Source organism: Asparagus officinalis, chromosome 8 (assembly GCF_001876935.1).
Source record: "Asparagus officinalis chromosome 8, Aspof.V1, whole genome shotgun sequence".
NCBI classification, from domain to species: domain Eukaryota; kingdom Viridiplantae; phylum Streptophyta; class Magnoliopsida; order Asparagales; family Asparagaceae; genus Asparagus; species Asparagus officinalis.
The window spans coordinates 84,140,373-84,164,581 of NC_033801.1; the positions used below are offsets into that span (position 1 = coordinate 84,140,373).

Genomic DNA, 24,209 nt, shown 5'->3' on the forward strand with positions numbered 1-24,209 from the left:
AACACATAAACCATCTGCGCCTACTTCAAGTTTTTTCAATTTTGCTATAATAATTAGTTGTCAAATACCAAATATATTAGAGAGACGATTGTTATTTGAGATTTGGTGATGTCAATTATCAAAAAAAATTAACTGAAAAGTGGACCTAGGCAGTTGATAGCACCACAAAAAAAAGATAATTTATGCATAAATTAAAAATCAAGATAGTTTATGCAAAATAAAACCCTATTCAAAGGTTGTCTATGAAAAACCCCATTTTTAAGTGTTAAGAGGTGCATTAATTAGATTTTTTTTTTTTTTTTTTTTGGCCCTTATGTCAAAAGCTAACATCGCTAGTATAATTTCAACACCAAGTAACTTAAGATGGTTAATTGCCAATAGGAACAACTTATGGCACTTGGTGCTAAAGGTGAAATTTTATGCCATTTAAGTACCATTTAGCCTTTTCTCCTAAATGACATCAGAGAATGAAGAAATTATTTTTTTTCCACCCGTGAAGGTTATAAAAAGCTTGTGCAGCATCAACGTACACCATAGGGCCACTTTCTGCTGTCCAAAAATTCTACAGCAAACGAGTAAAATACAGACCCTGATAGACTTCTGTCCTAAAAACAAAAGCAACTGGTAATAACACCCATCTGTAACACATTCAGAAAATGTATGTTCAAGGTGATATTTAACCATACAGAACAATATCCTAAATCATTTCAGATAACCCCACCAGAATGCCGAAAGATACTTTGCTGCAATATAACTACCACCCAAGACTGTAACATAGGAAAAACATATTCTTGCATGAGATAGTTATAGCAGTCACCAAAATTAGTATAGGATGCCAACACCAATAAATAAGAAGAAGAGGACGAATCTCCAATTTCAAAGACCACCATCCGGCATAATTTGACTTAATTCGGTCCCCGGTATTTGCTGCAAGCCAAAATTATTGGGTAACTTTCATTTCACCAACAAACACTTAAAAGAGCCAAATGGAGGACAAGGACTTAAAAGAGCCAAATGGAGGACAAGGCAATAGCCACATTTCCCAAGTAACACCCTCATTGAACACACAAGAAAGCATGACTCATTTGTGATTATCATATAACCACTTCAAGCAAAGGCGGCATATGATTAACGACCGATATCACATCTAGGCTTTTTATGATCTCTTTCTGAATCCGAAAAACCAATCCCTTTATTTTTCTGCAACTTTGGAGATGGAAGCTCACGCTCTTCAAGTGATGACAACTCGCCCTCTTCCATATGCTCCTCATACCTGTGACCAAAGGATTCGGAATTCCTTTTCCCATATGAAGCTTGGTGTTGGCTGCTTAGAGGTTCAGGCCAGTCATTTCCCTCCCCACCCTTTGTCTTCTCACCCTCCATTGCCATTTGAATACCGTTCTCAAGCTCCCTTTCAATGAAATCATCTTCATCAATTATGTCACTCCTATTGGACACATCATTCTGTGACTTTCTTCGTTTCTCCAAGGCAGCTTTCAGTTTGTCCTTGTCAATCTTTGGGATATCATCACTATTCTGATGAGACTTATTATTGCCTTGACCATCCACATTATGGTCCCAAACTCCACTTCTTGTATCTGCACTTCCACTGTCCTCATTTTTTCCTCTGTTACTATTAGCATTTAACTGAGCTGGCACCACCCTGGTAATCGGGGCAACATAGGCTTCATTGTTGACATTAATCGCTGAATTCTCACTTACAATTGATGTGCTCTTTGCAGGCAGATTAACTCCACCTCCAGTGCTTCCTTCAACCTCAGTATGTGAAGATTGTACTGCTCGATTTTGTTCATAAAGTTCCAGCATTTGATTGCTAACATCTGCACAAATGTAAGCACACAAATTTAGATCCCCAGCAACCCTACGATGTTTGACTCTTTAAAGGATTAGACTAAGAATTTGGACCTTCCAACTGTCTTGGGGTGACATCAAATTCTTGCCACCAGACCTTGTCACCATCAGATGGAAGCTTCACTTTGAGAAATTTTGCGGCAAGAAAGATTGCACCAGCTGCTATATGGTGAGGCTTAAACTGGAGACAAAGTGAAGTCCGAAGCCTACACATAACCAAGCAAAAATGTCTTCAGCAAGAGAGACAAGAAAGGAGACAGTAGGAATAACCTAATACTAAATTAATTACTAGACAAGTGAGACGAAAAATAGAAGATTCAGCATACCCATCATTCACAAAATTCCACGCAACTTGAGCAAGAGCATTTTGTGCGACCTTGAACTTCTTTATTGCTTCAACAAGGGGCTTGTATGGATGGTTGACATTGAGATCAAACCCGAGTGTTGTAAGAACCACCTTTTCTCCAAGTATAATCAGTTCTTTTTGTTGTTCATACACCTCCTATTAAAAGAATTTGAATTTTAGATTTTGAAAAAAAAAATACAACCAAAATAGTGGCGGTTACTTCAAAATCAATGGCAAAGGTCAGCAAACAAGGACAAACCAGACAGCAAGTATAACAACCCTTGTCATTTCGTTGTCGCCCCAATTTGTCAAGCAAGGAAAACAGGGTTTACCTTCTGCTTTATTTTCTGGACAGCAGAAGGATCCTTCTTATGCATAATCTCATAGGACACAATTATGACGTCCTTAAGCGGGCGAGGAGTTTCTTCAACCTTTCCAGCTAGAAACATGCATACTGTTGCAATTGTCTGCAGTAAGGAAAGCATGATATTCAGCAAAACAAAAGGTTCAGTTAAGAACAAGGGTCCCTTTTCCTGGTTTACAAGACTACCAGAACAGATCCTAACCCAACACTGAACTGATGAAATGATAGAGACTACATAACAGTTGAGCTCCAAATGAAACATAAATTTGAATCACCTGTTTCCAGCTTAAAGCAAAGGTCAAACGAAAATAAAAAGCGAAGGCAAGGAGGTGGCATGGAAACATTGAAAATTTGTAAAAGGTGGGATACACGCATACGTACTAGATCAATTACTGAATTAATATGCCTATAACATTAGTATGTTTATTTTTTATTATCTGTAACAATGAATAATCAAGTTAAAGTAAACAAAAGTTTAGTTTTGATCACATAGGATATGATGGGTATTTTCAAATCTTTAAAAGTAATGGGTTTCGGTTTTCAATTTCAAGAACATATTGGTTCTGAGCCCGAAAGAGAAACTAGTTTAGGCTAATGCGGAAATCGGTTTTTCTTTGAACCACATGTGTCTATGGCGTGTCTGCAATGAATTGGTGTCCGACATGGATACGGCATCCAAAATGCAATTTCTGGGTAATCTAGTTATTGGCCATGAAAATAGGAGTCAGTAAGGAAAACTGATTAATGTTAACTATCTTATGAAAATAATAATTAATAATAGATCAGATAAGATCAGTGCTCCTCATTGCTGGATGATGAATGTGAACTGAAGAAATTAGGATTTTTTGAGTGGGAAAAAGTATTCTTCAACTTGTGCTATCATGTGATACAAATCAATGCGCATATCTCAAAGATACTCTTCATGTCTAGCACGAATCCCAAAGAAAAATCAACGGTTAAAAACGTTGGTAAGCAAGAATTTCTATTCACTTAAGTTTATTCTAGCTTTTCTATATTTAAGTTTATTCTAGCTTTTATATATTTAAGTTTATTCTAACTTTCACACACACTGGAGATGGCTCATTTTGCTAAATGAGCTATCAAAAAAGAGTGGTGAAATCTGCACATTTTGATGTGACTAGCAAAGTTGGCATCACCACATGCCCAAGGTTACCGATAGTGGATAGTATCGCGTAGGTGGGGCACCGCTAAAGCTATTTGGCGCTATAGCGGCAAAAGCGTAAAGTCAAATAGTGATCCAATTTAAATATGTATAAATATTCAAAAAAAATAAAGAAAAAACTAAAAATTCAACAAATGCATATTTAATGATTTATGGAGATCCTAAGCATGAAATAGACATGTAACAATCACATAATATTAACAAAAGTATTGTACATACATATTTATTCAAAACGACTATTATTTTGTCACATTCTTTCAACTTTCCAAGTCTCTAATAGAAAAATTCTCAACAATAGAAAAACATAGATTAGTAGCAATATAATTATATTAACTAATTGATTCTTGACAGAAAAATGTAGTTTTCAAGTATAGACAAAATAAGCAATATTTACCACTACATATCGCTATCTATCGCTACTTACTGCTATCTATCGCTATTGAGCACTTTTGAGAGCAAAAAAGCTCATGAGCGCTATTGTTCACCGTAATCAATGAAATCGTAGCAGTAGGCTACGCTAATTGCTATTTGCGTCACGATAGGACCACTATTTACAAGCAGTTGCAAATGACTATCTCTAGTGTTCATTTAGCAAAATGAACGGCCACACATCAAACTCATTATTTTCATATATATATATATATATATATATATATATATATATATAATATATATATATTATAATAGAGAGAGAGAGAGAGAAATATGGGTATGCTTGGTACCAGCACAAAAAGTTATTTGGTAGTGAGGTATCAAATCCCCCCTCCACTCATTCAAATGTGGGAACAAATTCATATGGGTAGTGAGTAGATGGGGATGTGACGCATACACTAACAAGCACAAATTTATGCTTGGTACCAAGCATACCCATATTTCTCATATATATATATATATATATATATATACTAATATAATAATAATATATAATATATATATATATATATATATATATATATATATATAGAGAAGAGAGAGAGAGAGAGTTGAGCTAGGCTATTACTATTAATAATATCAAATAAATGGATACTATTCAACTCGATTTTTAAATTTGGAACCCAAAAAATGAAATCCAAAACAGGTGGACGGTGACCTAGTACATATGAACTTCTAGAAATAAAATTTCAAAAGACTACAACGTCATTAACACATGTTATAATATGTTGTCAAAATCAAAGTTTAATAACTTTTCATAAAGCTGCTTAATTTTTCAACCCTTGATATATTTTTAAAACACATTCAACTCCTTTATAATTTTTATTTCTATGAGGTCAATTTCGATTTTCAAGTTTGGGTTTTCAATTTTCAATTTTGGGTCAATAGTATTCACATGTTGCGATCATTATTAACAGTACCCTAGCTCAACATATATATATTATATATATATATATATAATATATATATATATATATTCGGATACAAAACAAATATGAGAAAACCGGATGTTGAAAAAATATATATATAGTTCATATGATACAAGATAGTTCATTAACATGTTCATTGTATCTGAAACGCGAAGATTAGATCTCTTGATAATCAAAATTAATCTCAAATCCATTAATGTAAGGATTAAAACAATTGCAAATGTAGGGTTAGTACGTATTCGGATATTTTGAATACGAATACAGATATTTCACTACATATTTGTATCCATAATCATATTTAGCAATGGATCCAGAAAATCTTTCTTAGAGGGACGAACGACAAGTACTTATTTACTTAAAAATAAAAATATAATTATTGATCATATAATTATGGCTAAACTCAAATGGAATGGGCTATTTAATACAAATGGACTCAAATGGGATACTACTTATTAGTTATATAAGCAAATATTGGGCCGTTGTGGTGCAATTTAAATAAAATAAGGGACATATTGAAATTTGATAAGACTTTATAACGTAATTATTAAATATTATTGGGTAAATTTGCACCAAGGCTAGAATATAAATCCGTCCCTAACCATATCCGTATCCTAACAAATACAGATATATTCACAGATACGGCTATTTTTTGCACCGCTAATGGTAAATATACACTAAAAATGGGATAAGACATGAGTGTGTTTGTTGGAAGTTAGTGGTTGCTCTTATTGAGAAAAAAATAGAGAATCATTTGAAAGTTTGGTCATGTGTTACCAAGGCTATTAAGAGCAGCAATTATGAGAATGATAAGATCATAATTATGGAGAAAGAAAGTCTAAAGGTAGGCCTAAGTGAACTCAATTGGAAGTCGTTATCAAGGATATAATAATGACTAAGGGCCTGTTGGTTGGTTTCCCACAATTGTGGGCAATAAATTTTCAACCGAAAACCCCATTTTTGTGAGTTTCTTGGGTTTCCTAGAAATGATTGACCCATGATTGGTTCGCCCATAAAAGAAGGGTCGAAATGAGTTTCCAATTGAATGTACTATTTGTTAAACAACATAAAAAGTAGTAAACTAAATATAGGAAATACAAGTTTCTTCCTTTTCTACTTTTAGATGGAAAATGTTTAGATGAAAAAAAACCAACATGAGAACAAACGAATTAGCCTACCATGGTGAGTTTACCCTCCATATAAGACAAAGTGTTTGGCTCTTTAATATAGGGGTAAGTATACCTCTAGAGCATTTAACAATTTGGGGGACTGATTTCAAAAAAAATTATGAGATTTGGAGACTAATTTCAAAACATTTAAGAGAGATTTAGGAGACTAATTTCAAAATACTTAAAAGATATGAGGGACTAATATTTTGAATTTTTTGAGGCTGATATCAAAATAGGGGAACTAATATGGAAAAAAGTCAAAATCACTACATTTTTCCACCCGTAAGAAAGCCCCAATTAATACGGTGTTATTTTATTGCCAAAAATAAAGTTTCCACTCCATTGCCAACCATTTAGCTCCGAAATGGGGCTTCCTCACTTCGTGATGTGGGGGCCCATTTCTCCTCCCCTTTCAATAAATGCTTGGGCGAAACAAACTAGAGAAAAAAAACTCATTGTCCTTTTCTATTTTTGTTTTCAGTGTATCAGAGCTGGAAATCCTATTTCCAGGGTTTTAATTGCAACCGCATATGCCCTAAATGGAAGAGAGCCTCTACAAAATTAAATGGAAGAATATGATTCATGTAGTTGCCCCCCAAAACTTTGGGATGAAGACTTTGTTGACTATTTGACAAGCTACCCTTGCCAAATAGTGAAATTAAAAGAAGATAGATAGATCAATGATTCCTTCATCTCCCTTTATCATTACGTAATCAAAGTACTACTAATTAGCTAAGACCAACAATACCATAATATTTGTTGACTATTTGTTAAGCTACCCTTACCCAGCCCAATCCAACTACCTCAATGGGTCTAATGCATAATCCAAACCCCCCCCCCAAACCCCCCCCCCCCAACCAAAAAAAACAATAACACACAGAAAACACACGCTCACATGTTCACAGAAGTATGCACACAGACATACAAAAACATCACCTATTCATGCCTCTCTCATGTATAAACCGACACAAATACATACTAAATAGATTTACGTCTCTCCAAATGCCACACTACACTAATTCATACTTACACTACACTAAATAGATTCACGTCTCTCCAAATGTCACAGTACGCTAATTCATACTTACAGATACATGTATGTTCACCTCAAATATGTGCGTGCACGCGCGCATTTGATGTGAGAAACTTGATCATCATCTTACTTTTATAGTTCTTTCGCACGTACAAGTAACAGTCTAATAGAAATGCTACAAACGTTAAATATACATATTTGATATAGCTTAAGGAGAGCGGTAAGGCATGTGACTAATAACAAGGAGGATAAGGAGGATACAAGTTTAAGTCATGCCATAACCAACATAACAAGAGAAGTCCTCCTCCATAAAGTATGTTAGAGGAACAGGAACCACGATGCTACGTGTCAGTGCAATCTCCCCTATGGGGCACATGTTAACCGTGCCTAAAGTGTGCCTGTCACCTTGCAAAGGAATACTTGAGGTGATGATAATAGACTGACTCTAACACTGCAAGCAAGGGAAAGAATATGCCAATGCCCCCTAACATAAACATAAAAACCATTATCAATTAGTCATGCATCATAGAACACAGGAATAGCATGTATGCTTTTACAGAAAGAGAGCTTCAAAGTCAACCTTTTCTCTTAAAAGACTTGTTGGACATAATTAAAGGGAGCAGGTTTCTTTCTCAAGCACCAATGCAGCATGTCATGAACTTAACAAGAATAATTACAAAAGAAAAATTCTCACCCTCCTATCATTCTTGGCATGGGATTGCCGAAGGAAGAAGCGGTGACAGAATAGAATAGCAGAAGCTATTGTCACCTGAGGTCTGCAACAAGAATTCATCACTTCCAATTGTGCAGGATATAATAACAGGAGGCAATGGAATATCCAATCATGCACTTCTTAAAAATGATACTTATTGTGAAAGAAGATGTGATCATGAAACCATAAGAAGATGAGTTAGAAGAGATGTATAGACAATGTAAATAAATATAAAGCATGAAATAGACATAGCTAAATGAAAATATCTAGCTCGTGCAAATGGCATCACTTGGAAGACTGATGGATTGATCATTATGCTCATATTTCAATGTATTAGGAAGAGACTGATTCTTATATATGCTACATGAAATTGATCATCATAGATGTGAAATGCACAATCAACAAATGATCAGACAGGACGATTACTTAGTACATGGCATGAGACACGTACTGGACTGAATGATACTCCCGAAAATCAGCTATATAGAAAGATATTTTTTGGAGTGGACTTCTAGTAGGCTTGGACAGGACATTTACTTTTTTAAAATTTCCAGATACAGCAAGAGAATATCTGATGGAACATTTTATGACATACTACTGTATACCCAAGGATTGGGTTGAAACCATATATTACGAGAAAGTAAAACCTTAAGACAAAAACCCTGAGGCAACTATTCCACACCCATGTGATATAAATGATATTGTGCTCAGTTAAAAATAGGATAACTTTTAATCTGTGAGGAGTTGCGCGGCGATCAACCCGGATCCAGAAAGCTTATTCAAAAAGCTCTACACCACATCCTAATTGTTTCTTCAAATTTTACAAGTATACTCAAGGGTTGGGTTGGAACCATATATTATGAGCAAGTGGAACCTTATGACAAAAACCCTGGGGCATTTATTCCACACCAGTATGATACAAAGGTTATTGTGCCTAGTTGAAAATAGGATAACTAAATCCGCGAAGGACTGCAGTAAAAGGTCAGTAAAAGATCAGTACCCAAACAAACAAGTGCCAAATACCAAAAGCATAAGTTTATTTGTTGTTGTAGTTCTTATTCACAAGTTAAAGGAATGTATTTTCTCAGGAAGAGAAACATTATATCAAGGATGATGATACTTTGTATTTAGCGTTTATCAAACTGCAAAGGGTCAGAGAAATCGCCACCTGATAAGTGAAACAATTTGGTATGTAAAACAAAAACCTATGCTTAGAAATTAAATTATCTCGGATGGTGATACATTTGGGATAGGCTTCTTGGATTGATTAGTAGGAACAAAATACATTTTCTCGAATGAGAAAACAAGAACCAAAGGATCAAATACAAGAGTATATTACTACTTACCTATGGGATGATATCACCTCGCTAACAAACTTTGCAGTCTGCCATCTTCTTCCCAATTAATCTGAATATTTTTTATTTTTCAAATAACTTTCACTCTACCTGTTTAATCTCTTATATTGCTTCTCTTTTCACTAGGATTGTCTTTCGATCTTGCTCTTCCTTGATAGTCAGTAGATTGAAGGATCATACGCTTTGCCTCTTTTAATCAGGTTTTTGTCTTTTCATCTTGCTCTTCATAAATTGTCGCTAGATTGAATGGCTATAGAGTTGTCCAAAACATGAACCCTTAATTTATTATTTCATAAAGCTAAATAGTTAATAGGACTTGGAGTGACATGCACAACATTTGAAAGAGTTGCCACAGACCTGGAATGTTGATGCCACTGTTCCAAGTTGTTGTTTTTTTCCCCACAATTTGGAACATGTAATTCAGATAATGGACCTTAGGGGCTAAGGGAACTTGCTCTCTCAGGTGACAGAGTCAAAGACGAACTTTCAATAATTTATATGATTAAGCAGAAAGATCACCTTTTCTTAATTACTGGTTCGCAAAATTATGTTTAAGTTTATAAATCAACCAACAGAAGAGATCAATTCTCTGTAAAAACTAGTGCCTCCTCTCTCTTCTAGAACGTACTAGTATTTTAGACTTCATCCATGTAGTAAGCTCCTTTATTTAACAATTTTGGAGGAAATATTTTTTATTATGTAAATTATCTTGATGATAACTTGTGGCCTGCAAATCTGCAACAGATATGAAATAAGACATGCTGATCGTGAGGTGAAGTCTTGTTACATATATGCATATTATATCCAGAATTGAGTCAGAAGCAAATTCCTCGTTGGTAGCTCATAATTACAGTAAGCACATTATCACTTGAATAACCAATTAGGCCAGCAAAAAATCAATTAGTCCCAGACAGCGGAATACAAAACCAACATATGGTGTGGCACTAGGTATAAAAAATAATAATCTTCCTGTCATCTTCGATTATTCCCGAGGATAAAATGGCAGGTTCTTGTTATCTCGTCCACAGATTTAACCTTTGTGGAGGAGGGAGGGGAGGAGTTTCGCCACAGATTTAACCTCAAGGAAGTGGGGTAAAGAAGATTCACCGCATTGACACATGTTAGTGGATGATTAATTGCTAAAATAGACAAGGACGACATATTATAGTTTCCATTCTTCATTTAAATATAAGGATTAAGATTGCACAAATATTCCAACAGCTTATGATTCAAAGCCTTGCACATCCTGAACAAGCATGTCGCATGCTAAAAACCAGTTTGTGGACGTGTTTGTGGGTGAGTGCGGATGTGTGTGTATACATGTACCAACACAGACATATGTCTCCTAAGTTTTTTGTTGTTTTTTTTTAAGATGGTTGCATTGCTATCAAATCTGTCTTATCTTTGTAATGTGTCCATGATAACTAGCATCAAGTCAAACATAATCAATGAAACATTGGCACTGATGTCAAATGGCACACTGTGAAATACTAAACGAACATGAAACTAATAAGAAAAGGTAAATCCAGCAGTTGCTATGTAAGTCACAACTACACAATTCTATTATGTAAATGCACGTACCAGCTAACATATGTCTACTGATATTCTTTGAAGATGGTTGCACTGATTTATCCTATTATCTCGTATCTTTCTATTCTGTCCTTGCTAGCTAGTACCAAGTCAAAGTCAAGCAAGAAAAGCGGGCACCAGTGATGAAAGAGATGCCATGATTATTAAAATGAATATCAACTAATAAAAAGATCCATCAGCAGTTGATATGCAAGACACCACTATGAGATTGTTCAATGACTACCACATATCACCAAAAGAACAGAATAAACTATGTGATGAGACAACAAACAACCAAGAAACCAATCAGCAATAAAAAGATTATGAATTTGGGAAGGTTGTATTCTGATTTTAAATGAGTAAGAAAGAAAATGAAGCTTACACTTTCAGTCGCATTCCCAGATCTTGCAGAAATGTGCAATATGATTTTCGGAGGTATGCCTCTTTCTTTAGATCAATACCATCTCTCCTAGATGGAGAATTTTCTTCTATCTCCTTCCGACAGAAATACCATCCAGATCCAAGATTATCAGGTTCATCCATCTTAATTTGAGAATCATTGTATGGTCCACTTTTCGCAACTAAATGATTTGAGGAACCTCCAGCAATTAATCCAGCCATGTGTATCTTGTTTGAACAAGTTCAAAGATTTAACTTAATGTCTTAATGATGTCCTACACCTAAATAATCAATTTCCTGCACAGAATGATAAAAGTTAAACAGAATAATTATTTTCAGAACAGTGTTAGATATACACAGTAAGTATTAGAACAGACAAATCTAGAATGAAGTATAAAGGTCATGCATTAATGCTTACTAGGTTATAATCAAACAAAGTATGAGAAGTAGCTAGTCAATTTCAACTAAAAAGGAAGATTTACCTAATTAAAACGTTAAGACTTATTTTATACTGAGTACTTGCAAACTCCTTTTTAAGGTAGTCATTTAACATGAAAAAGCATAGAACTTCGTTGTACCCCGAATAGACCAAGACAAAAAAAAGTTTATCCAGTTCATGCATATAGGGTATTTGAACTCTACAAAATCATGGACAAATTTTCATGCAGATAGAACAGTATAATGCTCAAGCTACAGCATGTAAGAATAAAGAAATGCAATAGAGAACATGAAATTGTTCGTTGTCACTAGTGAAAGTAATCTAAAGATCTAGATTACAAACAAGATATGACATGTCTCAGGGAGTGTTGGACTATTAGAATTTGGACGCAATAAAGAAATTTGTGACTCTTACCTACTTGATTAGAAACTATATAAATTAGAAATCTTATAACATGTTTTTTGTTTGGGAAATAGAAATTAAAGAAAGCATTATTTATGAAAGGAAGTAACTTTTACATTATTCTCCACTTTTGGTTTGGGAAAATTCTTTTAGTACTGTAGGTGATTAGCAAGGTTTTAAATAGTGGCACAATGCATTGCAACTACGGCCGCAATTGCGTTTGCAACACCTTCCCGCAACAAGTTGACCATTAGCGGTCATGAATTATGGCGAAACCACTTTTTGCTCAAATTTGGGTTTTTAATAAAACCCGACCCTGTAAAACCACGAGAATTTTGGAAAGTAGTGTGAATTATATTGATAATGAGCTCTGATTATGATGAATATCATTTATGGATGAATGATTATGCTAACAATTAATTTGAGATCAATTAAGAGTATATATGAGAGTATACAAAGGTTAATCATGCACAAAGAAAAAATCTAGAAAAACGACCAGTTAAGAGTATATATGTTTTACATATTGATACAGTTCGAACTTAGAAAAACTCAAAAGACAAAAGTTGTAAGTATCTTCAATAGCTTTCCAACGCATCTTAAATCACCTCATTCCAAGGTCGGACGTGAAAGTTACAGCCAAAATACCAAAGACAGTCTGACTGGGTTTCTTGTTTCGGGTTTGGGCTGTTTTGATTCGGGTTTGTAGTTATATATATATATGTTTACACACAAAAAACACTATCTTTTCATCAGTATTCTAAACCCTAGCAGCCCCTCTTCCTCTCTCTCAAACCCTAATCATAATTTGTGAGATTTTGAAGAGTTCTTGAGGCGTTTGTTGAGAGGAATGCGGGATTTTGCGACTTTGGTGAAGAGGGATCTTGCACGCACGTGTCAAGAGTTCAACACGACGTTTGAGGCAAGATCATCTTTCTCCAAATCTTTCCTTGTTGTTAATTCAAAATTTAATATGTTTAATTAATGAATCTCATGTTTAACATTAACCCGATATTTTAAAATCTTAGTTTATGATGTTAATCTTTAAACCAATGTGAAAATCTGTAGTTTTAGTTGCTGTTTATATTAGTTTGATGATTATGATCATTAGGTTGTAGATAATTTCATTTTTAACTTGTTAATCATGCTTAAATCGTGTTTAAACCCTAGTTTAATAATTATTTGAGTTTCTTGCTAATTAAATAGGTCTAAATCTTAGGTTGATGATACCTAAGTGATGTGAACATGTTTAAACGAATTTATCTCTGTTCAATGTTTAGAATTTACCATGTTTACTTAACCATATTTATAAATTAGGTTATTTGAGAAATTTTGATTAATTAGGATGTTAAATCCTAATTAGTTTAATTCAAGAGGTTATATCATGATGAGTTAATTCCTGTTAAGTAATTATGAAAGATTTAATCTTGTTATATGCTTCATGTTGATAAAAATAAGTTTTTAAATAAAGTTACAAAATACAAAACATCAGAAACCTGAACTTGTGTTTTCCTCTCTGGCCGGTCGACCGACCAAGACTAGTCGGTCGACCGGTGAGGCCCTGAGCTTGCACATTATGTGCACGGTTGCTTTCAGTCGACCGACGCCTAAGGGCGGTCGACCGACATGTGTTCTCTTTTGTTTGAAGTGTTGTTTTTACACCTTTTGTTTTCGAACGCGGGGTTCGAGGCGCACGATGATACACGTACAATCATGAGTATACATGTATAGTGTCGTAGCACACACATGAGTATCTCAAAGAGGATTAATACAGTTATTGTTTTAATTACACAGGAGATATGAGTTATTTAAACATTATATACATGTATGGATATCGTTGATGAGCATCGCTCAGTACTACTTGGGATAGTGCGTCAATATACCATTAGTACATGTCATTGAGTCGAGTTTTAGGATGCTTGATCTAGTAGTCCATCTCGCACGTAGATGCGATGAGGCTTGTAAACCGTATACCTAGGATGTCTGATTTGGTAGTCCGTCCCGCACGTTGATGCGATGAGACTAATGAGCCGTGTACACTTTTAGGATGCCGATTTGGTAGTCCATCCCGCATTATAATGCAATGAATTATAAACTTTATAAGGATTTACATTATGATAATTATCTGATAACCTGAGTCTTAGTAGACGTCATTTATAAACATGACTCGTCGTTGAGTTATATATGACCGAGGTACTTTACTCTTGTAAGTACGCGGGATTATATGCAGTTGTTTACATTATCTTCCAAAGGATAATGGAAGATATTTTTGGTCCGATATTGTGATGATTTTACTTTCTTGTATTATTATCCTTTATTTTTAGTTAGGATTGATGATTAGTGATTCACAATTTGAGACATATAGTATAGACATGAGGATTTCTTTGTTTGGATTATTTCGCTCGACGTACCAGTCTCGTGTTGTGAGTTTCTAATTATTAATTATATTTAGATTATTTATTCTTAGTCCGGTATTGATATTTAGTTATCTACAATTTGAGATATGTGGTATATACATGAGGGTTTTCTTGTTTGGATTATTTCGTTCGACGTATTACATCTTGTGTTGTAGGTTTCTAAATATTAATTCCATTTAGATAAAAGGTAAATGGTCTAGGTAGACTATGCTTAATAGATAGAGTCTTCATCACATCTAGTAGCCCTTCTCCTGTGACGGATGGAGATGATCTTCCTTTCAGACAGCAGCTCAGAGTTCCGAAAAGCCGCAGGATGACGGACTTTTAGCATAGTCGTCGTTATATATTTTTAGTAGATGAGACTCCACTGTAATTGATATTTATCTCTAGACATTTAGTGTTTTGTATTTCATCTTGTAAAGGTTGTGTGCTTTAGTTTATTTTTAGTTGACTCATATTGAGATACTTCACATTTATTTCAGACTTTAGTTGTATTCAGTTTATTCATTTGAGACATGATTATATATATTTGATATCTCTTTCTACATCATGTCTATTGCATTTATTTACCTTATTTTACTTGTTTTGTACATGTACTTGTATTTGATTCCACTAGAGAGATATTACTGTGATTGTGAAACGTGTTGTTGCACAGTGTGAGTGCATGACAGGTTTGACATCTCTAGGTTCACCTGGACTGCAGCCATGTGTGAAAACAGGGGCGTCACATATCCGAACACTACCTTAACCCGACCCATTTAACTAAAACTCTAACACTACCCTCTTCTTACCCTAACCCTAATCTCTCGATCTCGACCTCCCTTTAGCTCTCCGCTTCTAATCCTAACATCTCAAGCTTTGTCGCTTCCCTCCACGAGCTTCACCTCCTCCATCCACCATCTCCGCCACCTCCTCCACTCCTCTCTTCACTGTCTCGGACTCTCATTGAATCTCTCACCTCCTCCTGCCCCAAATCCTCATCTCCATCAACACCTCCGTTGTTGAAGCTCCTTCAGCCACCTCCCCTCAGATCACCTCTCCTCTTCACCTCTCAACGAAGCTTCAACATCCCTCAAGCTTCAACCCTCCACCGCCACATCAACCCTTCACCGCAGCAAGCTTCAGCTGTCCAAATTAGCTCCTCAAGCTTCAGCCCTTGTCAGCCCTCTATCGTCTCGATGATGCAGCATTTGTGTCGAACACAATGTAATATCTCGAGCAAGCTAGACCACTATTTAACTTTGTGCCTTTTGCCGCTACTTTGCCACTATAACCCCAAATAGTCTTAGCGGTGTTTCACCACTATGCAATACTATCCGCTATCCACAACCTTAGTGCTTAGAAACAGTGAGAGAGGAGCTAGATTACCATTGCTTACTATTCAATATGCACACACTACAATCCAAATCTAAATTTTGGATTTCCACAATGAAAATCAGTACTATTAGATGTGTTAAACTAAATATCAGCCATCTAAAAATAAAATCTCATACAATATCAATTTGTTTTAAACATGTATAGTTGTATACATATCACAATCAACATTATATATTTGGGTTTTTTGGCTTTAAACCTAAAGTTTTACCCTCATTTAAAATTAAATTCATGTACTTTTATCTACATCTATACACCCAAAAAACTTACTTTTTATCTTCAAGCTCAAAACATCAAATATAAGTTACTTTTATAAAATACTTACAAAAAAATCAAAGACCCTAAAATGCCCTTGTCTTCTTCCTCTTATCTCTTTACCCATAATCCATTCTTCTCCCTTTTCTTGCTCTCTATCCACCTCCTCAGTTGCCCCCCTCCATCCTCTCCAGTACCCCGTCCTCTCTCTCTCTCTCCTCCACCTCCTCACCAATATTATCGATAACGGATAGCGTCGCATAGCGGTAAGACATCGCTAAGGTTATTTCGGGCTATTGCGATAAAATAACGATAAAAAACGCAAAGTCAAATAGCGGTCTAATTTAGATATGTATAAATACTAAAAAAATTAAAAAAAATCTAAAAAATCTAAAAGTACATATTGGATGATTTAAAGAGATCATAAACATGAAATAGATATGTAACCATCACGTAATACCGAAGATGACTGAAAGAGTTCAAAAGTTATCGTCTTCAAGAAGAAGAGCTTAGCGTGACAGGATTGTCATAAGAGGAGCTCACGGTGAAGGAGATGAGAGGAAGAATCAAGGTAGGTGCCAGAGACTATGAGAGGTGGCGGGAGTATGCTGAAAATCACAGGAGACGGTGAAATGCAATGATCAAGGGTTGAGTTTAATTTTAAAAAAATAAGTCTCAAACCGCTTTTAAATAGCAGTCAAAAAGCAAAATTCGAATGCAATCGCTCACTATTTACCATTATGACACACTATTGACTGCTTTTGCGAACAGACATATTCCGTAATATGTCATCGCTATTGCGCGATAACGTAGCAGGCGATAGCGTCGCGGGAAGGGACCGCTAACGCTATTAGCGCCGCTATTACGGGGCTATTTACCGTTATTTATAACGGTGCTCCTCACCCTGCTTGTCTCCAAACCTCCACCTCTACTTTCTTATCATTGGCATACATTTTATACTTACAACTTAAGTTGCTACACTAATAGCTTAACTTGATATACTTATAGCTTAAGTTGTTATACGTATAGTTTAAATTTCTATACTTACAGTTCAAGTTGTTATACCATGTACAATATGTAGTTACATGATAGGGAGAGATGGAAGGGTTGATGGTTGTTTATTTTTATTGTTTGAGAATGAGAGAAGAAATTTTATTTTAGAAAGAGAGAGAGGAGATGATGATATAAGTCGATATGATGAAATGGAGGAGGCTGGGTGTTCAGGAAGAGAGGGATGAGGCGGTGGAGAAGAGGGAGAAGGAGGGGTAGCATAGAGGGTAGAAAGAGGCAACCAAAGAAGCTAAAAGAGCGGAGCGAGAGAAAAGTAGGTGAAGAATGGGTTATGGGTAAAGAGAGAGGAAGTAGAAGACAATGGCATTTGAGATTTTTATTTTACTTTTATTTATTTTTCTTTTGTAAATAATACATACAATACAAATAATACATATTCAATGTTTTGCGCTTAAAAATAAAAAGAAAAGTTTCTGGGTGTGTGGGTGTAGATAGAAGCAAGTGGGTTTAAAAATAAATGAGTCAAACTTTAAATTTAAAGGCAAGAATCCTATGAATTCCCGTGAAATTGATCAATTTTTTCCCTTTGATACATAATTAAAGTACATCAAACAATTGAAAATCTTGTTTCTAATTTGTTTACATGTATTCAATCACATCTAACAGTGTAGAGTTTCAATATGAAGTAAGTTAAATTTGTATTTATAGTATTAGCATGTCGAATACTAGCAATAGTAGAGCAGCTCAATCAGCATGAAATTTGACGAATACCTATTAAAATGATTATTTGTCCATAATGCATGGGAACAAGCAAACCTAACTATTCACAAACTACCAATGGATAGTTTAAATTCGATGCCTACATCTGAAATCTTAGTACTTCATGAGAAATAAGTCTGATTTCCCTTACTGGTTATAGGACATTATGATTTATACAAAAACTATAAGCACTGTCTCAAGAACCTATAAGTCTAGTCCTTAGTAACCATTTGCACAATTGCCTAATGTTGGTAAATGATATTCTAAAGGCCTTATAAGCCTAGTGTTTCCCAGTAGTAAACTTCCTTATTAAATTAGTATCAAATGGTAGGAAATTGATATGGGATCTAAATCCAGAATACGAGAGTTCATTGATCTTTATACCTTTACATTGTAGAGGTCAATGATCTTCTATGAGAAATACAAGGTGGTTTTTTAAGCATTGTTAAAAAAATGTTACGTAACTCGGTACATTGCGTTATGTAACCTAATATGCCTTAAATGTTACATAACCTTATGAAATAACTTGAACACATCATAAGTCTACATTATTACAATATAAAATGTGTTATTTCAATATAACATGCCTTATTTCAATGAAACTTACGCTATTTCAATATAAGTTCTAGCCTTGAGTATATACTTTCTTAAATCTTGAAGTAGTTAAATAGTTTCTTTTGAAATGTTTGTTACGACTCCATGTCTTGTTTTGGTAACATGAATATGACTAATAAAACAAATGTAATTATGAACGTATTGTGATATTTCCTAGTAAATCTATATAGCTTTTATTAAATTAAAAAATTTAAATATATTTGCATTATGATATTTTATTCCTAATTCTTAAAATTATTATGAACATATCTATATTTTTCATTAAATAATAAAAAATTTGTTTCTAACTGAGATTTTATGTTCGAAAATTTAAAAGATTCCAATTGTTAACGTCAGTATGAAAAGTTTGTATATATAAAATATAAAAATGATTAATAAATAATATAACCTACATTATGCGTTTTTGTATTTTTTTTAACCATTAATAGGATGTAGAGCATTACGCTATGCATTATTATTATTTTCAACATTATTTTGGAGTATAGTGTAGTCAGAAACATGAAAAAATAACAAGTATTGAAGCCTCAACCACAAAACTAGTAGAATCCACGAAAAAAACTGGAACTTCATAGAAGCTCAAATCCACGAGAAAGAAAAAACAACCATAAAAATTTTTATTGAAATTAAAATTTGGCAACAGATGACTCATACCATGCTCTAAATCAAGTCTAAGACTCCTTAAAAATTAGAAATTTTAAATTGGAAAATAACAACAAGAGGACACAATAATTAATAAATGTTTTGATCTTACAATAATATTTGTCACCTAACACAAACCAACCAAACCTTCTTATTAAATCAATCCTAAACCAATTAGAACTTCCTACTAAACCAATCAAAAATATTCCCAAATTGTCGTACTACATACACTATTCATCTTGGAGAAATAATCCTCAAGTTTACTTTTAACTTTATTTTAACCGACTCTCTACTCTTAAGCTCCATATCAAAATTTCAATATTTTCTTCTCCGTGATCAAATTTCTTGATCAAAGATCCACTATGCATCCATCCAACAAGTTTAGTGTAATTGTTTATGCATCTCGAACTAACATTGTTTTGAATGATGAAATAGTTGAATAAAGAACAACTTTTCAAAGGTTATAAATTGCCACGTCCATTTTTTCAAAAAATTTCACTACTCTCCATGATTCTCCAAATCTTTTACTTAGTTAATGCTCCTCTTGCATAGCTTCAATTTGATCCCTTAATCAACTTATTGAATGAAATTTGTGTGGTATTCAAATTTCTGGCCAAAGTAACAACAGTAGTCCTCTATCCAAAATAGTCTGCTAAAAGCAGCAAGTGATTTTTCGAGTCTAAGTTAGTACATAAAGCAGGAAAAAGGGTTTCATAAAAGCCTCGAAATAGCAATGAAGCCAGTCCTTTAAAAAAAAGTGCTGGACATGAAAGACAGAATGAGGTTAACCCAATGTGGTGGTTAATTATAATAAGGAATAGATTGCAAAATTGCTTTGGGGAACCCATGAACTGAGAATAGGCTCGTTGTAAGTCATCAACAAAAATTAATAAGGCACCCAATTCAAATCTCAAAAACCCTCAGATCCAATCAAAAATGAAAAAAGTCGCAGAATTCCCTTTTCCCGATTACAAACTACAACTTCGACAAGAAGCTACAATCATCTAAATAAATGGCCTCAATCTTGATTTTCATAATTGCTTCATTATTCTTCTTCTTCTTCTTCCTTTCATAATTTCTCATTTACCATATAAAAAGCAAGATGGACATTGTTATGATCGCACCAAGAAATGAAACCCTAAATGGTCTAAATTTCAAATAATCAGACGAAAGGATCTAAATTGTGACCCTAACCCTAATTTTGGAAGGGAGGAGGAAAAACCTTACCTAACGGTGACGGGAAGCGGCGCACTTGATTGACCACCCGAGGGAAGGTAAAGAAGGAACTTTATAAATGAACGAACTCTTTTATTAGGGTTTTTACTCTAGTATTATATATTATATATTATAGAAAGAGGCGACGCTATAACGGGCCGCTATGGAAATAGATATTGGGCCTTCATTGGGTCATGTCTCCGCCTTCTGTTTTATCCGTAGCCCATTTAAATGGCTTGTCAGTCCAAGCCCAGACAACAAAGCGAAAATTTGAGCGGATAGTTTTTCTTTACTAATTTTTACGCGTGTGCCATGCACGTGATTAAATATAATAATTACTTGCATTTTGGCGGATTTCCTTACTCTAACTCAGTTAGATTCATTTTGAGTTGAAATTCTATACCTTGATTATGGCTTCTAATATAATTTTAATTTAAATATTTTAAAAAGTTTGATGAAAGTGATTTGTGCGTTAAACTCGGATCACATGAAAATGTGTGTGATTCTCTTACTCGTGAGACTATATTGGTTTTATTTTGTTGAAAGTATACTTTTATATCCTTGCATATACAACATCATTTTTATCAATATGTATATTTATTAACTTTATGCAACATATTTTTTTAACAGATCATCAATTTCTAATTGGTTTCGTAAATGTGATGATCATAGAATTGCGTTTTCACACCACACATGAAAGAGACACGAGGTCCAAAGTTGAAGCGTATTTACTATATATATAGTGTAATAACATTTAGCATATGGTGACGCTAAAGCTAAAAAGTAAAAAGGGATGTAGCAACTAAATGGTCACATATTTCACATGACTTTTTATTGGATCATCAATTTCTAATTTGTTTCGTAAATGTGATGATCATAGAATTGCGTTTTCACACCACACATATGAAAGAGACATGAGGTCCAAAGTTGAATCGTAGTTACTAATTATATATAATAGAATTAAGCATATGGTGACACCAAAGCTAAAAAGTAAAAAGGGATGTAGCAAGTGAATGTTCATATATTTCACATGACTATATAGTGGTTTGTGCTCAAACTTACATTATCATTATGGGGAAGTAGAAATCATATCTTAGTCATTAAATGTAGGAATAAATTTGAAGAAATATTATAATAATATGTTCTTCATATGTTGATATAATCAAATTTTAACAAGGAGAGCTTGACATAAGAAATGAGAGTATCGCGAAAGTAAAAAAACACTTAAAAATAGCATTATAAAAGAAAGATGCTAATTAAAGCCAATGTGCTAAGATGATTGGTCTATAAGTAAGTTACAATGATGAAAAAGGAAAGCATTGGATTGATTGTTCATTGAAAAAAGGATTAACTGCATTTTATTCCTAACATTGATAAACTTCGTAAAATCATATATTAATGATTAATGATAACCCTAATATAATTTTATATGAAAACATCATTCAAAAAGGCATATAAAAGTACTAAAAAGGTTCATGAAAATCCCTTTTAAAACTTCCTAATTTTACTCAAAAAAATTAAGCTATTCTATAAAATATTCATAAAATGTTGTCTTCTAATCCTTTTGTTTTATTTTTTGATTGAGCCAAGATCAATCCTTCTCCATCTTTATCTTTTCCTAGGCAATAAAGTATTGTCTTTATCATCTACATCGGTTATGACATCAAGGTGAAGGTGAATTTCTTGTGCTATTATCTTTCACTAGCCTCATTCATCTTTTAGATTCGCATCTAACTTCATGAGGAATTTGAATGTCTTGAAAGTACCCTAGAAGGGGGGGGGGGGGAAAAGGGGGGGGGGGTGAATAGAATAATTGCTAATCTAATCCGATATCGATATCAAATTAAAATTAATAATGCAATATCCTAGCAATATGATATACAATAAAGAAATGCAAGGATAAACAATGAAACAATAGGCGATATAAACAATGAGTGCAAGATATAAAGAGAAATAGTGCATAAAAAACAATCGCAAACAAACGATATCATCACGGAGTACGGTCTAACACTCGACCTACGTCTCCGCTTCTCACCTTGAGGAGATCTCCACTATATCACAAATAATCTACATAATAACGATTTTCAAATATCATTGATAACTTTTACAACTCACACATTGTCAATCACACAAGCCACACTCCTCTAACTATTCAACTACCCGTGTTACCTTTCTCATGTGTTTGGATTTATAACCTCTCCCTAGGCTTTACTACCAACCCACTCCTCTTAGAATTAACCCCGGTCTCTCTCCAACTACTCCTTCAAGTATTCTTGTATATTACAATGTATTTTCACAATGAGTGTGAATAAATATTTTGTTCTCTAAACAAGTGAGAATGAATTGTAAGCTCTCTCAATGAAACACTATCACAACTTAAACATACAATATGTGAAATACTTAAGCTCAAGTAGTTGTGTGTGTAAATAATGAGTAAAATGAAATCAAACTCAATTAAATCTAGCTTATAAATGATAATCAAAATATAAATTAGCTAGAGAATGAGTTTAGAAAACTTCTTCAAAAACAAAGAGATGTAGATATAGAGATTTGAGGTTGAACGCCTCAAAACTGAAATTATGATCATTCTCTTTGTGAAACTTTCTTCACACAAATAGACACCCTTAAACTTAGAAACAAGCTGGTGAAATAATCTTGTAAAACTCTTAGTGAAAAATAAGTCTTGAGGGTTATTTATAGCCTCTCAAACAAAACTGTCAAAAACTAGTCATTACAGCAAAATGAGCAGATCAGTCGACTGGTTGGATTTATGTCAACTGATCAACTAGCTATTATAATATATAAAAAAATAGTCAGACATGAATCGGTCGACTGATAAGAAATATCAGTTGACTGAAAACACTATGCTCGGTCAAAGATGAAGCAACTTTTTGGTGGCAATCATTATACAAGCATCAAGCCCATCAGCAGAAGCGAAAAATCAAGTCATAGGCGAAGATGAAAGAATTGTTGAATAATATGAGATCATTGAGGTGTGTCGGGTACCTTTTTCCATCTCCCGCAACTATATAGATGAGGTACTATGTGATATAGTTAAGATGGATACTTATCATATACTTTTAGGTAGGCCATGGCAGTTCGATGTTAGTTCCACTCATAGGACAAGGGACAATACTTATACCTTCAAGAAGTTGTCGAATTGTACTCATGCCTCTTATAGAAAAGAAGTCAACCAAGATAGTGACTAGTGAGAAGAAAAAACTTTTGGTTGTAGACAATGAAACTTTCATAGAAGACTTGAAGTAATCTGAAGAGATCTATGCCTTGGTTGTAACAAAAAAAAAAGAATCTACCCCTACCAAAATACCTCCTAAGGTGCAAACCCTAATTGTGCATGAGATTTTTGGTGTTGATTGTGATATGCTAGTGAAGATGACTATCATGTAAGATATTTCTAAAGAGATTGTGAGTGATTGTAATGACCATGAATTTTTAATATTTGATTAAATAAATTTTTATGGTATTTAAATATTAAATTTTATTTTTCAAAAGAGTATTTGTATTTTCTTGATTTTCTAGAATTTTCTATAATTTAAAAATCCAGATTATATTTATTTTAATGATTTTACTATTATAAATTAAATTGTTAAATTAATACTTGATTATTTATTTCTGTTATTATTATTGTTAATAACTATCTTATATTGATTTTTATTAGCCTATTTCATTCTCTCGTATTTTCCCTATATTTTCTGTATTGTTTCC

The 24,209-nt window shown here is 33.9% G+C and overlaps 1 protein-coding gene across 1 annotated transcript; it reads right to left on the bottom strand.

The window, feature by feature from the left end:
- On the bottom strand, positions 548–20,566 carry LOC109851184 (cyclin-T1-3-like). Its single transcript, XM_020421218.1, has 7 exons — positions 20,496–20,566; positions 11,344–11,657; positions 8,020–8,101; positions 2,551–2,685; positions 2,199–2,374; positions 1,927–2,078; positions 548–1,841 (listed from the first exon to the last, which is right to left on the bottom strand). Exons 2-7 carry the CDS (start codon positions 11,580–11,582, stop codon positions 1,129–1,131), a joined length of 1,497 nt encoding a protein of 498 aa, XP_020276807.1. The 5' UTR covers positions 11,583–11,657; positions 20,496–20,566; the 3' UTR covers positions 548–1,128.